Source organism: Castor canadensis, chromosome 9 (assembly GCF_047511655.1).
Source record: "Castor canadensis chromosome 9, mCasCan1.hap1v2, whole genome shotgun sequence".
Taxonomy (NCBI): Eukaryota; Metazoa; Chordata; class Mammalia; order Rodentia; family Castoridae; genus Castor; species Castor canadensis.
The window spans coordinates 122,923,056-122,947,931 of NC_133394.1; the positions used below are offsets into that span (position 1 = coordinate 122,923,056).

General features: G+C 36.9%; 1 protein-coding gene across 2 annotated transcripts in view; it reads left to right on the forward strand.

Moving 5' to 3' along the window:
* Pds5a (PDS5 cohesin associated factor A) overlaps nt 1–24,508 on the forward strand; it is a 126,644-nt gene extending 102,136 nt beyond the window's left edge. For both annotated transcript variants that reach the window (XM_020160971.2, XM_074042422.1), the window contains 7 exons: nt 4,924–5,056; nt 5,663–5,782; nt 7,170–7,232; nt 7,839–7,984; nt 9,112–9,220; nt 13,858–14,210; nt 21,873–24,508. In XM_020160971.2, the coding sequence (XP_020016560.2) occupies nt 4,924–5,056; nt 5,663–5,782; nt 7,170–7,232; nt 7,839–7,984; nt 9,112–9,220; nt 13,858–14,210; nt 21,873–21,876 (928 nt within the window). In that variant the 3' untranslated portion in view covers nt 21,877–24,508. The remainder of the gene's footprint in view (nt 1–4,923; nt 5,057–5,662; nt 5,783–7,169; nt 7,233–7,838; nt 7,985–9,111; nt 9,221–13,857; nt 14,211–21,872) is intronic.
* The last annotated feature ends 368 nt before the right edge of the window (nt 24,509–24,876 follow it).

The window sequence follows — 24,876 nt, forward strand, 5'->3', positions numbered from 1 at the left end:
TATTTTATAAGTAGCAAACGGATATTTCTCATGAGTTTATCTTTCTATTAGAAAAAAAGTCTCATACTGGCTTAAAACTGATTTTCATCATAATGAAGTCTAACTTTGCTTCTGGTAGCAGCATAACTACAAACACTAATCATAAAAGTAATGAGATTTTAAATCATAAGATTTCACTTTTAGGTTACCGATATACTGTTAGCTAAAAATAATTAAGTATATGATAACTGTCCTGTATCAGACTTAATTGCAGATGATCATGGCTTTCTCAATTAAGATTATCTGAATTTGGGGAAAAAAAAAAGAATAAACTGATGTCAAATTCCCAAAACAAAAAAAAGATTATCTGAATTTGGGCCGGCTGAATGGCTCAAGTGGTGGAGTTCCTGCCTAATAAGCATGGGAGTTCAGCCCCCAGCAGCAGTATATTTAAATGTGAAAAATCATATTTAAATAATGTCTTGTTTTTTTTTTTTTTTAATTTTATCATTTTTACATTTACTCACGTGTGTAAATTGTTTGGGCCACCTCCCTCCCCCCCTTTATTGCTTAATAATGACATTTATCCTGTATTATTGATACTTGGTATGATAATTTATGAGTAGATATATTAAAAAAGAAAATATTCATAATCATATCTCCCAGTGTCCTTCATTGCTATCAAAAAATTGTTGTGTATCTTTCTACTCTGTGTTTTCCCATTCTGTCTTTACAGACCTCCTTAATAAACATTTGTAGAATACTTTTTAAGTGCTCAGTTCCGTGTCAGGTTCTTGAACTATATAAGCTTATATAGTATGGAGATTATATATACTCCCATACAATTTACCATCTAATGAGAGATGAAGAAAGATGAAGAGGCAGTTACAGTAAGATAGGTGTCATATGTGCTCTGCTGTTATGGGATGCCTAGAGCAGGACAAGCACATTACCACCACTGGGGGTGGAAGTTAAAAATAGGATTGGGGCTGGCAAATTGGCTCAAGCCATAAAAGCACTTATCTAGCAACCGTGAGGCCCTGAGTTCAAACAAAAAAAGAATTAAATAATCAGAACACTAGCTCTATGAGTGTAGGCTTCAGTCACACACTAAGGGATACCACATTTTACTGGAAAGGACAGAACATTTTAATAAAAAGATCTGGACAGCTGAGCATATACTCAGTGGTAGAGTGCTTGCCTACCATTCTTGTGGTCCTGGTTCAATCTTTAGTACTTCAAAGAAAAATATGAAAATCAGAGATCAAAGGAAAATAGTATAGTGTTAAAGAAAGAAATGTATTAAGGACAAAAACATTGTGTAGAATCAGCTAATATTTATTGGCTATTTGTTATGTGTCAAGTATTCTGCAAATGTTATCTCATTTAATTAGAATCCTGGGGCTGGGCAATGATGACTCATGCCTGTAATTCTAGCTACTTGGGAGACTGAAATCAGGAGGATTGCAGTTAGAGGCCAACCATCCCCAAAATAACCAGAGAAAAATGGACTGGAGGTGTGACCTAAGTGGTAGAGCATCTGCTTTGCAAGTTCGAAGCCCTGATAAGTTCAAACCTCAGTCCCACAAAAAAAAAAAAAGAGGAAGAAGAAGAATGATTTGTGGGATTATTCCTGCTGGTTCCATTTTACAAATGAAGTCACCAGCAATAGTAGAGTCATAAAGCTGACAAGTACCCTTTGAATTTAGTAACAAAGCACTCACTCTGTTACCTTGGCAAGGAAGTTCCCAATTAATCCAAGTGAAAGTTACATTGCCAAAGAATGAGAATACAAATATGATAGGCAAATCTTTGAAGAAATTGACTGTGAGGGCTGATGGAGTGGCTCAAATGCTAGCCTGCCTGCCTACCAAGCTTGTGGTCCTAAGTTCAAACCTTAGTATCACCAAAAAAAATTGGCAGTGAATAGGGATGGAAGAAAGCACTGGAAGATCTCTAGAAAGAATTTGTAGAATAGTATGTGGTTGGCAGTAAAAGAAAGATGGTGCTTATAAATTGAGCTGTAATCTACAAAAAGGAGAATTGGTGGGAGCATAATGATAGATAAAGGAAAAGCAATGGGAATGAAGACTTCAAGACAGTTTTACAGCTGGGAATATGATTCAAGTCATAGATGTTTGCCTAGCATCTAGGAGGCCTTGGGTTTAATCCCTAGTTCCTCCACATAATTAAATAAAGAGGTAGGCAGAGAGAGAGAGAGAGAGAACGAGAGAAAGGACTCAGTGGTAAAGTGCTTATCTAACATAGAAATCTTGATGTTTGAGACTGGTGGAGTGACTTGAGTGGTAAGAGCACCTGGCTAGCAAGCATGAGGCCCTGAGTTTAAAGCCCAGTACTGCCAAAACAAGAAAGAAAAGAAATCTTAAGTGTATGATTACATCAAGCATGTCAGCTACATGATTTTTCTCTAGTATTTTCATATTCTAGATGTAGGTGACAAGAAGCCAAATTGTTGGCTTATTCCAGGTATGAGTCTTTCAGGGCAAGTGTACCAAAAAAAAACTCGGCAAAAAAATTGGGGTTATTTCCAAAAGACTGATTGGAATGTTGGTTCATAGAGTATAAACTAAAAAGGTAATGAACAAAGAAGGAAAAGCAGAGCACATAGAGGGTAGTGTTAGAAAATTAACAAAGCCAACAGCTGAGAGTTTCACAAAAGGTTTAAGAAAATAGCTTTAATAATACAAATGCAGGCAGGAAAACAGGAAGAAAAGGGGTGTCCACAAAGTAAGATATTTATTTTAGGATTTCACTTGTGGTGGACCAGTTTGAAGGTCTGTCAAGACCTAGGAATATCTAAGGGAAGAGAGTACTTTAAACAAAGATAAAATTTACCAGAAATGAAGCATTCTATGAACTAGTGTTGGATTTGTTGGCAGAAAAATGTGGAAGGGCATAGTATGTAGTTTAGGAAAACTAATCCAAAAACTAAATGAATGCAAAAATCAAAAGGAGATTGATGACACTGACAAGGAGAGGATAGTAGGGACAGGCAAATGGCAAAATCTTAGGAATCATTTTTAACTGGAATTAGCCTCTCCTGCCCTGAGTATGCACGTTTAGTACAGTGAGTGGCAATCATTTTTAGAGGAGCTGCACTATGATTTCATTTACGGGAAAAAGTGAACATTCACTGAAGTTTATTTTCTATGGAAAGTACATTTCAGAGAGCTCAGTGAAAGCATTTGGTAAGGAGAAGAATTAGCTTCCTGGTACACGGCGAGCCCACAGCTTTATCAGAATCCACATACTATGGAGGATGGAAAATATTAGCAATCATGTTTGGGGGACCCCAAACTTTCAACAAATTCCAACTTCACAAAAACACAATCTTAGGATCTCCATTTTGCATTGTGTTGTAAGGCATGTATTGTTTTGTGCCCTAGACAGTTTCTCCAGTTGTCTCAAAGAGTAAGTCTACATTGTGTTGGTGCATGTTTATGTACTTTACATATATGTGTACATCTAAGTATACATATATACATATCTAAAACCATACCACAAGTTGTTGACAAAACTGTTCAAAGAAATGAGGCTACTTACTAGTACTGCGTTACAGGAAGAATGCTTCCTCACAGTGTCTGCTACAACTGAGAGTAATTGTAATGCTGTTGTTCTGTGTAAAGGAACAAAAACAATCTTCTAAGTTAATAGAAACTCAATAGAATTTCCAACCAAAGAATTAATAAAGTGACTCCAGGGTTTCGTATTAACAAATATAATTCCTCAAATGTAGAATGTATAAATCACTTTTGTCCAAATCAAAGCTCAGATAAAACTTGTTATATTTATGTTGTATTTTTTATTAAAAGTATAAAATCAGGGCTGGTGGAGTGGCTCAAGTGATAGAGCGCCTGCCTAGCAAGCTTGTAGCTCTGAGTTCAAACTCCAGTACCATCAAAAAAAAAAAAATTAAGATTATAAAATCCAACCTGGTTCTAATCCTAGTCACATCTTTTTTTATCTCTTACCTTAGGTCACTTCATGCCGCTAGAAAACATTTTGAGGGGCTCTTTATGTGTAAAATGAGAAGGTTTTTTTTTCCCCCACATATTCTTTATATAGTAACTAACTGTTATTTTATTTATATTCTTTCCTATTCTGTCTTTCCTATTTTGCTACTTTGTTCAATTGTCTAGGATATCAGCAGCCATCTAGATCTAACTATATAGTTAAGAACTCTTTGCCACAGTTTACCTAATGTAAATGAGCAAGTTTCTTTTGAACTGTTATGCTAATCTCATAAAAAGATTTCCATAGAGTACATTAAAAGAAGTTCACATAGAACATTATCAAATTATTTCTCCCCTATTGATAGAGGACAACAGTTTTCCTACCTGTAAATCATCTGGACCTGGGAACTTATTAAAATGAGGCCTCATTCCCCAGATTTGTCAATTTAAATTTCCCATGTAAGACTTAAGGACTCATCAGATCCCATCAGATGGGCTTTACGTGCTCTTCCCGAGCCCAGCACAAATGGTTTGAAATGTGATTGTTTAATGGAGTGGCTGGTTACCATGCACATGGCCTCATGCACAGCACATGCTTTTCAGGCTTGTTCCTCAGCATTGCACACCAATGCAAATTGGTAAGAATGCCAAAATTGCCCATACTGCTTTGTTCATATTTGCCAGGTATACAACGCACCAAATCATCTCAGTGTCTACTGTCAGAAATTCTCATGTTAGGCTATGTTTTCATCTTTAATATGATTTAATTTTCCATTTGAAAATTTTAATTTCCATTTGAATTGAATAGCTTTAACAAGATGATATATTGCTATTGGTAATCAGGGTTATTTTTTGTAGTTTACATTTATTTTATACATTCAGACAACAGAACTTCCCAGTAAGTTATGCATTCCCAGTAAGTTAAGCAAAATCACCCACATTTAGTCTCTTCAATATATTTACTATTTAGGTGCCTGTGGTTCATGCTTGAAGTTCTAATGACAAAGAATGAGAACAACAGCCATGCCTTTATGAAGAAGATGGCAGAGAGCATCAAGTTAACCAGAGATGCCCAGTCTCCAGATGAATCCAAAACAAATGAAGTAAGATAAGTTAGAAAGACATACTGCACAAATAATTTTTTCTGGCAATTACATTACAAATTAAATTGCAAAAATTTTATAAAAGTAAACTTTGTGCATTTCATCACAAATGAATTTTGTCTTAGGATTTTTTAATACCTTAAAAAAGATATGGCTGAGAATATAACTGAAAATTAGAATACTTGTCCAGGATGCACAAAGCCCTGGATTTGATTGCCAGCATCACAGGGAGGGAGTGATGGACATTGAAACTGCTACAGAGCAGGAGATTAAGAACTAATCAAATTTACTACAATGCTGTCTTAATGTTCCTCTTTTCTAGTTACAGACAAATGGATATGTTTTTTGTGTGCTTTCTGTTGTCTGGTTTGCTTGTTATTTCTAGTGCATACTTGGCATTTGTGTAAAGTTAAGGTGGAGAATGTTTTTCATTACCAAGAAGAAGTAATGCTGGACAGAAGTAGGAGATATTCAAGGAATAAATGACCACATATCCTTTTTTTAAAATCTAATTTATACATTTGGTCCAGTTTGGCATTTGTGATTATTTCACAGCTCATGCAAGTTTTATATACATGTAGATAATGTTTGTTTTTTCCTCCCTAGAAACTTTATACGGTATGTGATGTGGCCCTGTGTGTTATAAACAGTAAAAGTGCTTTGTGCAATGCAGATTCACCAAAGGACCCGGTCCTCCCAATGAAATTTTTTACACAACCTGAAAAGGTAATTTTCTTCAACTTTTTGAATATTCATAAGTGAGCTCTTGAGTTTAAGTTTATTTGATGATTGGCCCAGTGCTATCATTACTAGAATAATACCCAAATAGAATATTGATATCAGCAGGCCTGGGGATGTAGTTCAGTGGTAGAGCATTTGCCTCACCTGTGTAAGGTGCTGGGCAAGTAAACAAAGAAGAAACAAAGTGAATTAGGTTACAGCTGGGCACCGGTGGCTCACGACTGTAATCCTAGACTCAGGAAGCAGCAATCAGGAGGATCAAGGTTTGAAGCCAGCCTACGTAAATAGTTCACAAGTCCCTATCTCAAAAAAAATCCATCACAAAAAAGGACTGGTGGAATGGCTCAAAGTGTAGGCCCTGAGTTCAAACAACAGTACCAGGAAATAAAAAAAAGAATTAGGTTACTTATTAGTCACTACATCTAAATGGTCGCAAAGAGCATATTTTGTTTTAATATCTGTAACACTGTTTTTAGTCTTCCTAATAAAAACTCAGTCCTTTCCTGTTTTTAATATGCATATTGCTTTGTTTCTTTGTCTAACATGATCTAACATGTTGCTTTTAATACAATGTAAACTCAAACACTAGAATACTTGGCTTATTAAGGTCATGGTGAGGCTATAGTTTATCTTCCTAAGTAAAGTGAACAAACTTTCATACCTGGCTTTATAACATTTATTTTAGCTGCATAAATAATATGGCTATGCATGATGACTCATGCCTGTAATTCCAACTTCTCTTTTGAGAGGTAGAGAGCAGGAGGATCGTGGTTTGAGGCCAGTACAGGCAAAAAGTTGGTCAGACCCCATCTCAACCAGTAAAGCTTAGGGTTTGAACTCAAGGCTTCATGCTTGCTAGTTAGGTGTTTTGCCTTCAAAATATTTTTAATTAAGATAACAGATATTTTTTCTGATAATTTTCTTGAAATCCAATGTGAAATTCCTTAATGTATATTAAGTGCATAGTACATGAATATTAAGTGCAATATACATAATGCAATATTGGCTACTTTGCAAGCCCAAACGTAGAATTCATAATATAGTAGAGGAGGTAAAAATAGTTTTAATGAGTGCATTGGAGACTCCAGTAGCAGTGTGCTTTATTTAAAATTTTGGAATTCTGAGGATATAACTCAGTAAGTGGTAAAGCACTTACGTAGTATTTGGAAGGCTTCAGGTTTGAGTTTAATCTCCAGCAAAACACACATACAAAGACACACACAAAAGGGGAAATTTACCTTTCACACTTGCCTAGGCCTTGAATTGATATAAATGTAATCATTACTGTAAGGTACAGTAGTTGGAAGGCCTTATTTTGATAATAAAAATATGCATGTTCACTTTGTGGTTTTGTTTGTTTTTTCTTATGTAGGACTTTTGTAATGACAAGAGTTATATTTCAGAAGAGACAAGAGTACTTCTGTTAACAGGAAAGGTATTATGCACTTCGTGTCCCTTAAACCTTACAGTATCCCATGGATTTGTATGGCATTTGAATCACTCAGACTTGTCTGCCATGGACTCTTCAGAACTGCCACATGTGTTCTCTTAAAAGACAGTGAGCTTCCTGAGAAATAGAATAATAAACATAGATGTATGAGGTTAAAGAAAAATGATTTTGAAATACTAATGAGTTAGATATTTTATATTTCATAAAACTAATGTGATGAGAAAGATCAAAAAAGTAATTTGATTTTTATTGTTCTAAAGTAGTGCTGTATATATTTAGTTGTTTATAAGGCATTTCACCATGTACTTCAGTATGTTTTGGGGCACTTTTTGTTTTGGAATAGCAAGTATTTTTTATTTGGAATAGCAAGTATTGCCTCATTACTATTAAGTAGTGGCAGTGCTTATGATTTTAACTGTATTAAGGCTGCCAAACACATTTTTACAGGATTATCATTTCTCGTAAATTAAGGATTTACTTTTCCAAAATAACAACAATCCCTTTCCTTCCTCTAAAGAATCGCTGTTACCTGTTTTCTAAATTTCTTTGTATTCCTTTCACATGTATCAACTAACATGTGTGTATTTTCAGCCAAAGCCCACTGGAGTACTAGGTACCGTAAACAAGCCTTTGTCAGCAACGGGAAGGAAGCCCTATGTTAGAAGCACTGGCACTGAGACCGGAAGCAATATTAACGTCAATTCAGAGCTGAACCCTGCAACTGGGAATCGTTCAAGGCAATTTGTTTTCTAATTATCTTTCTCATTCACTATTTGCTTTATTACTAAAACATTATATCATATCATGGACTTCTGTCTTTAGATATGGTACAAAATAATACTGATGAGTTTTAGTTTTTTTCCAATAATGAGAGCATGATTATACTATATACTTTGAAATGGTACAGTATTCTAAACAGGTAGAAAAGTTAGTGGGAAAAATCTAAGAATTTATAAATATGAAAGTAAGTTGGAATATTTTGTAACTTTTAACTCAAATTAGTATGATATAAGTGAGATAACTTATTCTACTTCCCCTTTTTTTATTTTTGGTGTGGGTGTGCTCTAGGGATTGTGCAAGGCAACAGGTTGTATTCGAGGAAAGCCCTCTTAACAGTGAGCTGGATCCCCAGCCTTCCCTGTTTATTTTCTCATGTTATGTTTACTGTAGTAGCTACCACATGAGAACATGAGAATTTCCACCAGACCTTATTGTGAAAACTCAACAGTTGAGGAGGTTTTCTGGTTTTTTTGTTTTGGTTTGGTTTGGTTTTGGTTTTAGGATAAAAATTTCAACTCTGTAGTCCAGACTGGCCTGGAACTATCAATCCTCCTGCCTCCTCCTGAGTGCTAGAATTACATGACTGTGCCACTACAAGTAGCTTAAATATTGAGATTTAATTTTTAGGGAGGGTGTTTTGGGGACTAGGGTCTGAACTCATGTTTTACACTTGAAAAGTACACACTCAACCACTTGAGTCACATCTCCAGTCCATTTTGCTCTGGTTATTTTGGAGGTGGGGTCTCATGAACTGTTTGCCAGAGCTGGCCTTAAAACCTGATCCTCCAGATCGCAACCTCTCAGGTAGCTAGGGTTACAGATATGAAACACCAGTGCCTGTGTTACTTTGTTCCTTCACAGTATTTTTGTCAGTTGCTTTTAGGCAATTATTTATTTCTGTCTTACGTTGTTAAAGTTAAACTGAAGTGAGTAGATGGTATAATAAACCACAGATCTGAATCGTGCTATCATTGCATCATTTGGTGATTTCTAGACCTTTCCTTACTGGTAGACTTAAGTAGAGTAAACTTCATGTTTATACGGTAAAATAAAGAAGCCTTTGTTTCTTTGTTTTTTTCACTAGGGAACAGAGTTCAGACGCAGCAGAAACCGGCGTTAGTGAAAATGAAGAGAACCCTGTGAGAATTATTTCCGTAACACCCGTAAAGAATATTGACCCTGTAAAGAATAAGGTAAACACCCATTCATTTATTTGCAGTGCTACGGCCAACCTCTGTACCACTGAGCTACATCCCAAGTCCAATAGTAAAATTTAGTAAGTGAATTTTTCCTGTGGAGAAATTCTTATTATGGTTTCAGGATAGGGGTAAGAATTTCACAGTCAATAGGTTAATGTATATACCACACTTTATACCTGTTTGTTCCACTTTCTGTAATACTCACTGTGCTTCTGCTTTCCTGTGCCTATATCTGTCCACTGCCTTTTATAAATCAAGTGATCCACTGTAGTGACATCCTTCTCCCATACTGCCCCTCCTAACACCTTGAAAGCACAGTAATGAGAGTTTTGTAAATCTTTCAAAAGTTCATTGATTCCTACCCAGAAGTCCACACTGGTTTGTTTCTGTTACTCTCTCCATTTTTTCAAAGTTAAATTTTTATGAGTTAGCATTTCCAGATGTGCTTAAGTTTTTTTGTTTTTGTTCGTTTTGTTTTTCACTCAAGTAGCCCAGGTTCATCTCAAACTTCTAATCCTCCTGCCTCTGCCTCCCAAGTGGCTGAGATTATAGGCATGTCCCACCATGTCCAGCTCTTGAGTTTTTATAATAATGGCTGCATTCTATATTGTTGGCAGCCTAGAAAGCAATATGACATAATGGTAGAAACATCAGACATACCCGATTTTGAATCCTGGCTCAGCTACTCACTGGCTGTGCATTGGCTTAGGTAGGTTAACTTGACTTTTCTACCCTGTCATCTATCTGTAAAATGAAATTGGTAACATCTCTGTAGGAATGGCTTGAAGATACTTTTTAGTATCCACAAAATCTTATTTCTGGCATACTTATCTTTTTATTGCCCACCATATATTTTTGGTGTCATAAAATGAAAGTCTTAACTTTAGGTACATAAAAATGCAGTTATTCCATAGTAGCTTAACTGTTACTATACAACACTTTTTTTTTTCTTTCTTTCTTTTTTTTGGTGGTATGGGATTTGATTTCAGAACTTTGCACTTGCAAAGCAGGTATTTTACTGCCTGAGCCACATCTCCAGTCCTCCAAACTTTTGTTTACTGAACACAGGCTGCTTGGATAAGGGTGGATTCTTTTTGTTTTGTTTTGTTTTGTTTGTTTTTGGTGGCACTGAAGTTTGAACTCAGGGCCTCACATTTGCTAGGCAGATGTTCATACTGCTTGAGCCCCTCCACCCGTCCTTTTTTGTAAAGCGTTTTTTGAGATAGGGTCTTGTAAACTACTTGCCTAGGGCTGACTTCCAACTGCAATCCACCTGACCTCTGCCTCCTGAGTAGCTAGGATTACAGGTGTGAGCCACTGGCGCCTGGCTGAGGATGCATTTTCAGACGAATGTCTTACTGTCTGAAACACAGCATGTTAGAGGATTCAGATAATGGTAACCTATCACTGACCAAATTCACGCAATCCAGGAATCTATAGATTTGAAATTATAAAATCCTTGTACAGAATTAAATAGGCTTGATGCAGGAAAATTTAGGTATAAAAATATATATTGCTACTGACATTGAGTTGCATATATTTACAATACTTATTAAGGTGTGGTATACACAAATATGTATCTAGTATATTCAGCCATCTGTAACTTTTATAGCTTCTGCTTATAATTATGCATAATTTTGATATATTGGACTTCTTTTCTTTCTGTCTTTCTTTGTGTATGGTGCTGGGATCAAATGCAGAGTTTAGGACATTCCAAGCATGTCCTCTACCAATATGCTATACTCCAGCCAAATTAGATGCTTTCATTTTAATTTCTGGACAGGAGGTGTGGCTCAAGCGATAGAGTGCCTGTTTTGCAAGTGCAAAGTCCTGAGTTCAAACCCCAGTCTCACACTTTTTAAAAAAATTAATTTCGGAAAAGCAAAAGTTTTACACCCGAACTAATCCAAAATTTTGTTCTATCCCTTAATTCAACTTCTTTACACTTGCAAAGAATGTTCTAAGGGTTAGTCTAAAGAGACAATGATTGTATTTTGGCAAAAGTATAATACCTTCCCAGTCAGATACCTGTAAGTGGTATTGTCATTTCTTTCCCAGTTCTGACCCTCAACCCTGGAGACCCAGACTATCTTGTTATATATAATAGTTTGAAAATGTAAAGACCTAAGGGAGTTTGTTTGCTTGTTTTTGGTTTTTTTGTTTTTGTTTTTGTTTTTTTTCAGTACTGGGGTTTGAACTCAGGGTCTACACCTTGAGCCAGTCTACCAGTCCTTTTTTGTGATGAGTTTTTTTGAGATAAGGTCTCAAAAACTATTTGCCAAGGCTAGCTGTAAACCACAGTCCTCCTCATTGCTTCCTCCTGAGTAGCTAGGATTACAGGCATGAGCCACCATTGCCCAGCGGGAGTAATATTTTTTGCTAAACCAATTTCTCAAGGAGATTGACAAATATACCAATCTATTAGTGTCTGTGTGTGTGAAAATTAACCCAGCAAGCTAGATATGTGTACTTATAAATCAATACATTCTCTCCTGTTACTTACTCTGTAAGGGAACCTATAATATGAAGGATGAATAAGCAAGGTAGTTCAAAGAAAAACCAAGACATACATCCTATTGACTCATGCAAGCAATATTGCCAGTGTTATTTTTCTTTTGCTCTGGCTTGTCAGTACTTCATTTGATTTGGTTTTGCTTTTGTTTGTTTTTGTCATTTTGTTTGTTTGTTTTGTTTTACAGTTCTGTGGTTTGAATTCAGGGCTTCAAGCTTGCTAGGCAGGTGCTCCACAACTTGAGGCCACTTCACCAGCAAATAATGTTATATTTCTTAGTACCTAAGACAACTGGTTCCCTTTTCATTTTCATAAATGTGTAAATATGATATAATAGGGACCTGCTTTGATATTGTTTAAATCATATTTTCCCCAAAAGAGGACCAGTAGAGATTGATGATTCACCTGGCTTTTTTTTGTTGTTGTTGTTGGAACACCTGTTTGTTTGACTGCTTAGATTTGGAAGAGATAAAGGAGAAAATGATGGAGGGGGTGAATTCACTAAGAACTTGTATAAATGTCACAATGTACCCCTACTACAACATTTTTTTTTTTAAGAAAGAGACAAAAAAAGACTTGGAGTAATTTTTACTTAAATCTGTATTTACTCTCTTAAAAACTACTTTGCTGGGCATGCTGGGGTCACCAGCTCAAGGCCATCCTGGGCCACATGGCCATACCGCTTCACGTGCCACACTAAACTGCATGAAGGCAGGAGCCATATCTGTTTTGATCCGTTATTTACTGTTTCATTAATTCTTGTGAGCCTCCTTCAACTTGCCCTTTCAGATATTATCCTTTTTTTTTTTTTTTTACAGAGGCTTAATTTTAAAGTAAGCCCGACAGTAAAAAACCGATTTGTGGATTTTGTCATTTTCATTCAAGTAAATTTCCCTATAACATGAAACTTTGTAATATTCTTTTTGGTAAAATTTTCTGGAGAAAATGAAAATTAACTGAAAAGATAAAAGTTTTTGCATGATTAATGTGTTCCTATGTATTAATCAGATAGAATTATGTCAGTGAGGATTTTTTTTGGCAGTACTAGTGTTTTAAATTCAGGACCTTGTGGAATTATATCAATTAGAATTATAATTGATTCCTACATTTCATTCATATGAAGATCACTCTCTGAAAAACCATTGTTTATCCCAAAGCCTATTATATCTTTTATGGTAAAATGGAATTTTATTACTTTAAACATTTTATATGAGTTATTGCAAATTAAGAAAGACAAAAAAGCTGGTGGAGTGGCTCAAGTGGTAGAGTGTCTGCCCTAGCAAAGGAGAGGCCCTGAGTTTAAACCCCATTACTGCCAAAGAAAATAGTGAAAGAAAGACAAGAAACAAAAATGTTGAGCAAAAAGTATTATTGATGCCATAAAAAAGACAATGGTTTCAACGAATGAATGGAGTAAATAGTGAATAAACGTTGTATTACCAAACTATTATTATATTTACAGACAATATAATAATGTATTGAATTATGAAAGCACTCATCATTTGAAAAGTGACACATTTAGAGCATGACATCTTTTCTTTTAGAATGAGTAAAATAGCAAAACCAGGTAGACTTTGTTTTTTATTTGTATTGATTGCCTGTGCATTTTGAACATGTATGTATGTCTGCACTTGTGGGAATCAGGCACAGGCACAGCTGCTGTCCTCAGAGAGCTTACTTTTCTAGTGGATACAAGCAATTAACTGGAAGCCCTAGAATCCTAATGCCTTTAAAATACTTTCAAAATAGGCTGGACATAGTGGCTCATACCTATATTCTTAGCTATTCAGGAAGTGATCCTGATTTAAGGCCAGCCCAGGCAAAAAGTTCATGAAAACCCATCTCGACCATTAAAAACTGGGCAAGTTGGTGCACACCTGACATCTCAGCTGTGAGAGAAGTGTAAACAGTCTGGGCTGGACAGTATTTAAAAAAAAGAAAAAAAAAAAACTAAAGCAAAAAGGGCTGGAGATATGGCTCAATTCGTAGCGCCACCAAATCCCAGTACCAACAATAACTAAATAAATTAATTAAATATTTTCAAAATGCTCCTTTCTAATACAGATTTTTGATCTTTAAGGAATTTATATTTACAGTATTGTTTACTGTGCTCTTTTAGGAAATCATTTCTGACCAGGCTACCCAGGGCAACATCAGCAGTGACCGAGGAAAGAAAAGAACGGTACCAGCAGCCGGTGCAGAGAATATCCAACAGGAAACAGATGGCAAAGTAGATGAATCAGGACCACCTGCCCCTTCCAAACCCAGGAGAGGACGGCGACCCAAGTCTGAGTCTCAGGGCAATTCAACCAAAAATGATGATACAACTAAACCCAGTAGCAAGGGACGGAAGAGAGCTGCCGTCAGCCAAGAGAGCCCTGGGAGTATAGAAGCAGGTAATGCCAAAGCGCCCAAACTGCAAGATGGAGCCAAAAAGGCAGCACCAGCAGAAAGGCAAATTGATTTACAAAGGTAACATGCACCCTTCTTCCTGAACCTAGAATTTAAACTTTTCATTTTATACTTGGTTTTCCTGCAGAGATTATCACATTTGTTTTAATCTCATAATCTCCAGTTTTAAGGCACTGGGTTGATGAAACTTTTCCCTTTTTCCTTTAGTTAATTTTGATATAGGATGTGGTATTTGGTGTTTCTGTTTATTACCAAGGAGAATGTTCTTTTGCTTAGTGCTCTTTACATGGCTGCATTGGGTTTATGTAATATAAAGGCTATCTTTTCATACCATGCCCTGGTGTGGAGAAGATAGTCATAAAGAATAAATGAGTGTTTCCTCTCTTTAACTCTTTTTGTTATAGTCAATTCTAATGTAGGTCAGCATCTTACCATCCGTCTTCCTCCCCAGATAAACTCTGCAGAGTTGCTTATCTTTGTCATTCTTAGATGAGGACTTTACATTTCTACACAGTGCTGCAGTAGTGTCCAGTGGATACCTAACATGTGACTCCCTCCACACTTAGCCTATGATTAGAATTGCCCAGTTTTTTTCTCCTCATATACTCATTTGTTTTAGTTTTTTTAAACCCCTGAATTAGATTATAAGCATCTGAGTTTCTTCTTTATAATATAAGAGTCCTAAGTTGTAGTAAGGCACTTGGAAGGCTGAGGCAGAAATATCACAAGGTCAAGACCAGGCTAGGGTACATATCAAGACCCTTTCTCAGGAGGAAAGAGAGAAGAGAGAGTGGGGGGGGGAGGCGGGGGGAGTAATTATGAAAACCAGTATGTGGGCAAACTTTACCTGACTTTTCTTGAAACCTGGAACAACCAATTTCTTCATTAGTTTGATATTATAATAATATCTACTTCTAAGAATTAAATGAATTGATAAATATAAAGCATTTAGCACCATACTTTTTATAGAATAGATGCTCAGTAATTATTATTACCATTGTTTTGATTTCTACTTGTCTTCTTTTTTTTTTTTTTTTTGGTTGTCTACTTCTTATTACACATTTTCAAATATAGTGCCCTTATGCAGTATTTCACTCATACAAAATTAAACATTTCTTTGTAGATTGCTAGAGTTGTCTAGGGAGTTTCTGTCCCCACTGTTCCTCACCCTCAGAGGAAAGTACCGATCATCACAGGTTACCTGAGCCACTTGACCTTCCTTCTCACTAGTTGTCCTTTTGCAATCCAAAGAAAATATCCTGTTAGCCCACATGGACCCTGAAAACTTCTTCAGTTTCACCAAGCCATGGCTTTGATTTAGGGCATTGTCAAATCCATTGCTCTGCTTTTAACATATGTTCCAACATCATTACACAAAACAAAAACCAAAAAATAACTTATATCCTGGAGACTGGTTTTGATTTAAAAAGACATTTATAAAGCTGGGAATGGTAGTACACAACTATAATGTCAATTACTTGGGAAGCTGAGGCTGAGACAAGAGAATGGAGAGTTTAAGGCCATGCTAGACAAAATTAGTATGAGACCCAATCTGAAAAACAAACTAAAAGTGAAACCTCTGAGACCATGGCTCAAGTGGTAGAGTTTGAGACCCAAGTTCTATGTGCAGTACTAAAAAAGAAAAGAAAAGGGCTTTTAGGAGCTGAATGTGGTAACACACACCTCTCTTCCCACCTACTTAAGAGGCTGTGGCAGGAAGGTTGTGAGTTCAAGGTTAGCCTGGACAATGTTGTAAGACCCTATCTCCAACAGAAAAAAGCAAAAACACAACTTCTTAAAAATCACTAAAGTTTATTTAAAAAGTCAAAATGTTCGTTCTAAGTCTTAAGTATGCCAGTGTGTTAATGGATAGTCTTTTTCAAAATATAGAATTCTGTAAGTTTTATATTATCATCAAAGAGATGATGATTATATCAGATAATAACATTCTGCTGTGTTAATTCATTAGCATAGATTAGTAATTCATGATTAAGGAAACATAGAAGTCCCTTGTGAATCTTTTTCACAAGTCTCTCTTTCATTTGTGTTCTTTTCTGGACCTAAAACACAACAGTGCCCTTAAATTCTAATAACTTGGCTGAGACTTAGAATCCCATTGATCTATTCGGTGAAAGCTGACCCAACGTCATAAAATCAATAATGCTTATCCCCAAAAAAATCAGTTTTGTAATACTGCTCATAATACCCACATTCTTTAGAGTTGAAAACTCCTGGTACTTCTCATTCATTCTCTCAGCAAATACTTACTGATTAGACCTCCAGGCATTGTATAAGTGTTGGAAATGTAAGCGTGTTCTATTTCAGTAATTCCCAGCTTGTCCACACTATAAGAAATCAGAAAACTTTCCTATTATGTCTGCAGATTCATACAGTGAATGTATAAAAAGTGGTTGTGTGTGGTGGTTTATGCGTATTTCCAGCACTTTGGAGACAGAGGTAGAAGTGTTACAAGTTCAAGGCCAGTCTGGGACGTAAAGCAAGACCAGTCTTACAAAGCCAAAAAAGAGGGCTGGGGATATGCCTCGCAAACACAAGGCCTTGGGTTCAATCTCCAGTACTGGGCTGGGAGGGAGGCGTGGGGGGGGGGTGGACAAAAAGAAAATAAACTATTTTTTCAATTACTACTTAAAAGGGAATGGAATTCTAAACTTACTACAACATGAATGAACCTTAAATAGACTCAGACCTGGGCACCAGTGTTTCACACCTATAATCCTAGCTACCCAGGTGGCAGAGATCAGGAGGATCTGGGTTTGAAGCCAACCTGAGCAAAATAGTTCACGAGACCCTGTCTCGAAAAAAACCCATTACAGGAAAGGGCTGGTGTAGTGTAGGCCCTGAGTTCAAAATCTTGTACTGCCAAAAATAAATAAATAAATAAGTTAACACTTTGCTTCTTTTGAGCCAAGCTCAATACTAAGTTCTTTATGGTAAATCCATTGAGTCCTTAAGTCAGCTCTACATGGGTAAATGTTGTTACAGAAAGGAGGTGGGGATAGTGACAAAGAGGGCCAGTGTAATGTCACTTTGATCCTTTGCTTATTTAGATAAGGGACTTAGGATAAAACCAGGACAATATGACTCTAGACTGTACTGTAATCAGTGCACAGTTTTGTACTTTGAAGATTAGAATCCCCTTCATTCTACAAGCACACCTTATTCATGGACTTATTAGAAGTTGATTTCACAAATAAGAATAAACTTCAAAAATCAGAAGAAATTTTTTTTAAAAAAATTCAAATTCCCACATGCATTTCAAAGCTCAGTGGGTGCAGAGAAGTTCTCACTCAGTCTCAGGCTACTGTAGTTGTGTTTCAATCATTGTCTGATTTGCTGAGTCTTTCCCTGCCCTTAATTTTGTGGGAAAAAATGTCTCCTAAAAAACAAAGTAAAAGTTAATGTGCTTAATTGAAGTGAAAATATTAATTTGTTGAAAGACAGCATGCCTTTAGGGGGAAGTTGGGCAGTGTTCAGGGGAAGATGAACCAGTTATCTGCAGTCACAGCACTGAGTTCTGTGCATCCGGTGCCGTGACGGTTTTCCTCAGTGGTGCTCTCCTGGGAACCACTCAGTGTGAAAGGAGATGTTCTAGGCATAAGGCCCTGGATTTGATTCCCAGCACCCAAAGAAAAGAAAGAAACAAAGATGTTTTAGTGTGTCCTTACCACTAAGCTATGGCATATATACATATATATATAAGCATCTGTGATGACTCAGCTAATGTTTTAACAATCTTCAGCTTGAGAAAACCTCAAGTGGTGAAAAAATCCTGAAGATGCCAACTTTCTTTTTTTTTCGTGTTGCAGGGCATCAAACCCAAAACCTGTGCATGCTAGGAAATTGCAGCCCCTGCCAGCTTTATTTTAGTTCACGTAAGAATGACATTAGCTTCCCTTTTCCTACAAGATTCTAAACCATAGTTCTCATTAAGATCAAATATTACCCATAAGTGACTTGACATCCTGTCTATACTTTTCTGCAACCTGGTGAGGATCAGATACATTTTCTCTTTTTTTTTTTTTAATAGTTTTTGAGGCACTGGGGTTTTAACTCAGAGCCTCACACTTGATAGGCAGCACACTCTTACCACTTGAGCCACTCCGCCAGCTCGGATCCATTTTAAAGCCACATGTTTGATTCTGAGTGCACAACACCTTAAATCAACCTGTTAAGGTTATCATTATTCCAACCAGCTGGCTGCTCAGAGCACTGGGGTTGCCAAGCCTGAAAGCCATCAAAACACACCGCCAACTTATACATGAGGCCAGAGTATGTACTTAGCTTCCTTGGTAGCTTGCTCTGGGGAATCCTAACTGGATTTCTGCACAAAGTAGCTGACCACCTGGGTTTTATGTGATAAAGATGGCACACCACCCTGTCTTCCTAACTCCAGATACCATTTCGTTAGTCTTTCCCTTTACTTTGCAAAAGTCACCACACCTTTCACCTGCTTCACTTCTCACTTCCCAAATGCTTGTTTTCTACTGTGGTCACAAATCCGTACAATTACCTCTCAAGGAGCCTCTTCTTGTGACATCACCCTCGCCATCTACACTGTCTTCATTTGAGAACTGCATCTCCCGAAGGTAGCCCATCCACTACTATACTAGAACAGCCTCTAGAAAACATTCCCAATCTGAATGGGGTATTATTATATTGCATGATTAGGTAAATTTTATTAAATTATGAAAACCATTTTTGAGGTCCTAGTATAGACCAATTACAATCCAGACACTTTATTTATTTTTGCATTTTTGGTGTGACTGGGATTTGAACTCAAGGCCTCACATTTGCAATGCAGATGCTCTGCAAGCTGAACAACACCTCCAGTCCATTTCGCTGTGGTTACTTTACAGATGGGGTCTCTATTTTCCTAGGCTGGCCTCAAACCTCAATCTTCCTGATCTCAGCCTCCCAGGTAGCTAGGATTACAGGTGTGAGCCACCAGTGCCAGGCAAAATGCTTCATATCCTTCACCTCATTTAATTCTTCAGCCCCATGAGAGAGACTTCTCATGAGACTTTTAGCATCTTTGAGGCATTTTCACATCGCACTCATCAATTGCCCTTGAATGTATGGCAAGTGCTACCCTCTCCAATTCTCCGATCTCTCCTGATACTGACAGCATTCGATCAACACTTATTTCTTTTAGCATGATCCCCACCTTTGTGATTTATTTGCCAGTTCAGTGGTATTTTATTTCACTAAAACATGGAGAGTATATGGAAAAACTTACTGGCACAGATTTCTTCTGGGAATTGATCTTTTAATTTTTACATTAAATGTAGTCCTTCGGCTATCTGTATATATATAGGCTGCAGTAAGTGTTATTGTTAACATTTTTGGCTGCATTTTTAATTGTTACTACTTTTGAGAAAGCTCCTACCATTCACCTGATAAATTTATAAAAATCAACCATTTGCACTGTGGTCAGGCCAGAGTGTCTGGATATTAATCTTGTCTCTGTAAGTTTTAGGTGAAGAAATGATCACCATTTCAGCATTCTAGGTTGCTTGTTTTTCTTTTATGTGTTGGAGTTATTATGTAAATAGAAATAATTCCCAAGGCTTGCATTGAAAGTCTATCCTTAATAGGTTGGTGGGAGCAGATATGGTAGTGCACATTGTTAAGCCCAACAACTAGGAGGCTGAGATGGGGGATTGAGTTCAAGGTCAGTCTGGGCTACATAGCAAGACCCTCTCTCAAAAATCGCAACAAGAAAAGATCTGCTGGTTCTTAGTATGTTTTGCATGCACTTAAACCAGATTCTTCCAAACAATCATCAAGTTTCAGAGCGCTTAGGAACTCAGCCTTGAAGGAGAATATTTTTATGACAGACTACGGTTTCCTCATCTTTGGATTCACATGTTTTGGGTAACTTTTTTTTTTTCCCTTCAGTACTGAGGTTTGAACTCAGCCTACACTTGAGCCACTCCACCAGTCCTTCTGTGATGGGCTTGTTTTGGTTTTTTTGACATAGGTTTTTGTGTACTGCTTGCCAGGGCTGGGTTCGAACCACAATCCAACTGATCTCTATCTCCTGAGTAGCTAGGATTATAGGTGTGAACCATGGTGCCCAGCTAGATATCATCTTTAGTGTAGGAGTGTATAAGGATTTTGGAATTTGTATTTCTTAAGCAAGAGAATTTATTGATTTCCTGTGTCTTGATTACATGGGATCATATCTTAGAGTTAAAATAACCCCTAAGTATGTACCCTTGTGGTTTGTTAGTATTTTGTTTGTGACAGGTCTCACTCTGTAGCCCAGACTGGCCATGATCTTGGGACCCTCCTTTCTCATCCTCAGTCCCACTGAGTGCTGAGATTACCATTCTGTACCAGCATGCCAGGCTTATGTATAATTTTGATATGAATATTCTTTCAGTACCAAGTGATTTTTCTATCAAAATATTATGAAAATTTTCAGAAGCCCCATGCTTGAAAGTGGTAACACTTCATTTTGGGACAGGCAGTTCCTCCAGTGGAGTTTGTGAGAGCAGCCAGAAACACTGAGGGCTCAGGTAGCAAAGGGAATATTCTTGAAGATGCAGCATGCATCTTGATAACATATTATGAATCTTGTTGTGTATGTTATTAAAAATTAAGTACATAACATTGTTACCTTTATTTAAAAAGTGTACATAGTGCTTCCTTTGGAACTATTTCTATTTTTCCCATGTATCTAATTGTTGAGAGGGAAATACAGTCTTTTTGGCAGTACTGGGGACTGAACTCATGGCCTTGCTCTTCCTACACAAGCACTTGAGCCATGCCTCCAACCCTTTTTGCTTTAGTTTATTTTTACACAGGACTCTTGCTCCTTTTTCCTAAGCCAGCCACCACCACACCAAACCCCTCATTCCAAATTTCCAACCAGCTTTGTCAGTATTAAGACTGTGCCTCTTCTGGATGTGGTGGCACACACCCATAATCACAGCTACTTGGGAGGTAGATGTAGGAGAACTGCACTTACGGGCCTGCTTGGGCGAAAAATTAGTGAGATCTTACCTCAGAAATGACTCTTACATGGTGGTACATGCTGGAGACTGAGGTAGGAAGACTATGGTGTATGGCCAGCTAGGTGAGACCCTATCTGAAAACAAACTAAAGCAACGTAAGTACATGGCCCTGTGTTCAAACCCAGGTACTACACATAAATATAAATATAAATACATATATGTATAAAACCTAAGCTGTGTTTTCTTTTTTTCTTTTCTTTTTCTTGGTGGCAGTAGGGTTTGAACTCCAGGCCTTGCACCTGTTAGGCATATGCTCTTACTGCTTGAACCACTCCACCAGTCCCTAAGCTACATTTTCTTCCTGTTTTTTGGTTTGTTTTTTTAGTATATAAAATACATTTATGAACACAGCTCAGGATTAAGAACTTATTTTGCTGTTTGTAATTTCATTTTGTTTACCATGCATGAATTGTTCTCCTTTATATTATTTTGAAATTATTTCAAATAAATAGCTTTTATCATTGTATGCAAGTAGGACATTGAATAGTAGAAAACAATATTGCTTTATGGTGGTTTTTTTATGACTTAGGCAAAGATTTCATAGACTAGTGAAAGTCCCTAGTGAAAAAAATGAGAAAACTATTTTGAGACTTTAGATATCTTTGAAATGAGGTGGTTCTGGATTGGCCTGTGTGCTTCTGTGTCTTTGCTAACTCTGTGTTCTCGTACTCCTGTTCTCAAGGTAAAAAGAAAACTCAGTATCCAGGGGAAATGAGGGCCAACCAGAAGTATGCTCCAGCTTCTGCAGAACTTGGATTCACAACGTCCCTGAGCGCAAAATGAAGTTCACTTCAGAACACACACTTTCTGCCTTGAAAACTGAGAGAAGCTAGGACTTCCTTTTTACATGACCATGGTCCTTTGATGGAAATGGACAGCAGAAACTCTCGAGAGAGGCTAAATGCAACTCTGTCCTCTTCCCCCTCCCAGACTTTTCCTAGGAAAAGTCAATAATTAAGCAAATTGCTTAACACTTGATTCCAGTTCCTGCATATCTGGAGTTTAAACATAATAGTACACCATTAATTTCCATGCTGCATTTTTTATTTTAAAGAAAGTAACAAGATGTCCTTACACTGACACTGAAAGTCATCCAGTCTAGAGCCAGGAATTCCCATGTTACACAAGAAAAAATTGAAGTCTACTGAATTAATTTTTTTAGAAGAAAAGAGATCAGATTAAATATTTGTTTTCCTTTTGGAAATTTTTATGTATAATTTCTCCTGCCTGTCTACTTTTCTGCAAAAATGAGATGTACAGATTTCAATTCCCTGCTATGAAAAGTAATGTTGTGGCAATTTTATAAATGTTGCTTTCTTATTTTTATCAGAGTGATAAAATAATTAAAATTATTATTGATTTGCAAGTAGTAAACACTTCATCTTTTGATTTCCCCTCCACTTTAGTTTAATATAATTTGCAATAAATGTACATATTGTTTCATAAAGCATATCACTTTAAAGTGGTTTTTACTCTTAGGATCATATTGAAATATTTGGAATTTGAAAGGAGTAAGGATTGTCCAGCATTTGGTTTTATAATGTTTGTCACCAGATTTTTATTACTGATGTAAAAAAAAAAGTTGTTTTCTTTTGTTTTTTTAAACAGTTGGACCTTGGCAGCGTTATAAGGAAGGTTGAGGGGTTTGCTGTTAGTTTTCAGCGTTGTGCTGTTGGGAAGTGAGTGTCTCGGATTTCATCTGGGCTCAGCTTTTCTCCTTATTTGAGAGACAACCGTTGCTTCAGTACACCGCGCTCCTTGGCATTGTTCAGCGTAGGTGATGTGTGCACTCTGTGTGCACTAATCATATTTAAGTTTTTGCGTGAAATAAATGCTTCTAGATGTCATATGGTAGTCTTTTTTTAAAATCTTTTTATCATATTATGCTTTCTTGTGAATTTTTTTATGTGAAAGGGCTAACATCAAAGAACATAATTACAGTCAACTCTATTATCTATATAGAACAGTGACTGTACCTCAGGTTGTTAATTTTGTCATGACCATGGTCTTACAAAAGGAGGTGGCACCTGCAGGACTGCTTGAGGAGGGTCTTGAAATTCATCCTTTCTCACATGCAGTTCTGTCCCACCTCCACTGCCTCCTTCAGGCTCATCCCAAACCCCTAGCAGAATTGCTGTTTCTTACTCATACCTGGTGCGGGGTAGGGGAGAAGAACATTTGCATTGCAACTTGGTCTTGATAGGCTATAGTCCATTTAGCATGTTAAAAAACACAATGAAATTATCATAAAATGATGATTACATTACAACTGAAATTTGCTAGTAGTAAAAGTCACTCGTGTTCTCATAGATAATGAAGCGTTGGCTGTAAATTGAGTGGAGGATGGGTAATTCTTTTTAAGTATGTATATCTATATGCACATTTATGTGGCAGAAAATTGTTAGGAAACAACAGATACCAATGATAAAAGACAACTGTCTTTTCACATGGCAGAAAAGCCCTACTCCTATCACCTCTTCATAGCCCTTTAGAAAGTATAAAATACTGCCTCCAATGTGACCAGAGTATCTATGCATAAGCATCAACAGAGTCCCTTGAGCAATCAGTTGTTTGTATTCAATTTAGAAAGAGTTTTAAGTTCTCTTAGCATCAGACGACTTGATTCTTACACACTGATTCGTCACCTACAAAAAGTGCATTGAAAGTCATCCAGGGAGCTGTGTGGTGCTGGGTATTTCATCATGGAGTAAGAGAAAGAAAGTTCCAAAGTGCTAAGTCACACCCAACAAAATGTAGCACAATCACTTGCATCAATTTAAGGCTCTTTAGGTTTTTGCAGGAGATGAGTAAACCTAAAAAAAGATGTGTTCCTCAGAGGTACGGAAATGGTCCCCCCCGATTTTGTAAAATGACACAGTGTTTGGCACTATGGGAGGGACAGTAAGATGGTAGAATGACTAAGTGAACAGAGGGAGACTTAGTTACAGGAAATTTGTCAATTTCCTTTGAAAAGGAAAAGGTAAAATCTCTTGGGAATTTGGTATTCACATCTCAGAGAAATACAACACAGAAGTGCAGACTTATATTTGAAAATAATGTAACCCTTTGTGTCTAGTTTGAAGCTTCTTGTATTTGTCTAAAACCACAAGCCAGAATTTTGTATCTCCTTTGATAAAAAGTGTGTATAATGTAAAGTAGTTTTGCATATTCCTGTGCTGCACATGGGCTGAATTTTTAGAATTTTTTTAAAGACTTGAAGCAGTACCTTGTAATTTGTGTAAATGACGAGTGTAAAATCCTACCATAAAATGCTAAAAATATGCATTGTTTCGAATAAAACCAAGAAATGCAGCAGTATGTGGCAGTGTGGAGCCCTGAATGTTCCTCAAAAGTCGGTGAGGTGTCTTGGCATGTTTTCCCTTCAGTTTCCACAGTATGCACATCCTGATGGCAAATCAAATGCCATCTTCAGACTTCAGTTTAGGGACTCTGATCTGCCTTACAGTGACTGAGAAGGAAAATGATGGAGGCTGAATTCTGAGGGACTTTTGGAAAATGTTAAAACTTATTCTTTTCCCTAAGATTTTTAAAACAACCTTCATTCACACTATTCTGTGATAAATGATTTATCACAACTCGTGGACATGCGTTAGTGCAACAAAGTTCAGAGTGAGCAGATCCCGCACAGGTTTCAGGAGTGAGAGGTAAGAGAGGCCATCACCTTT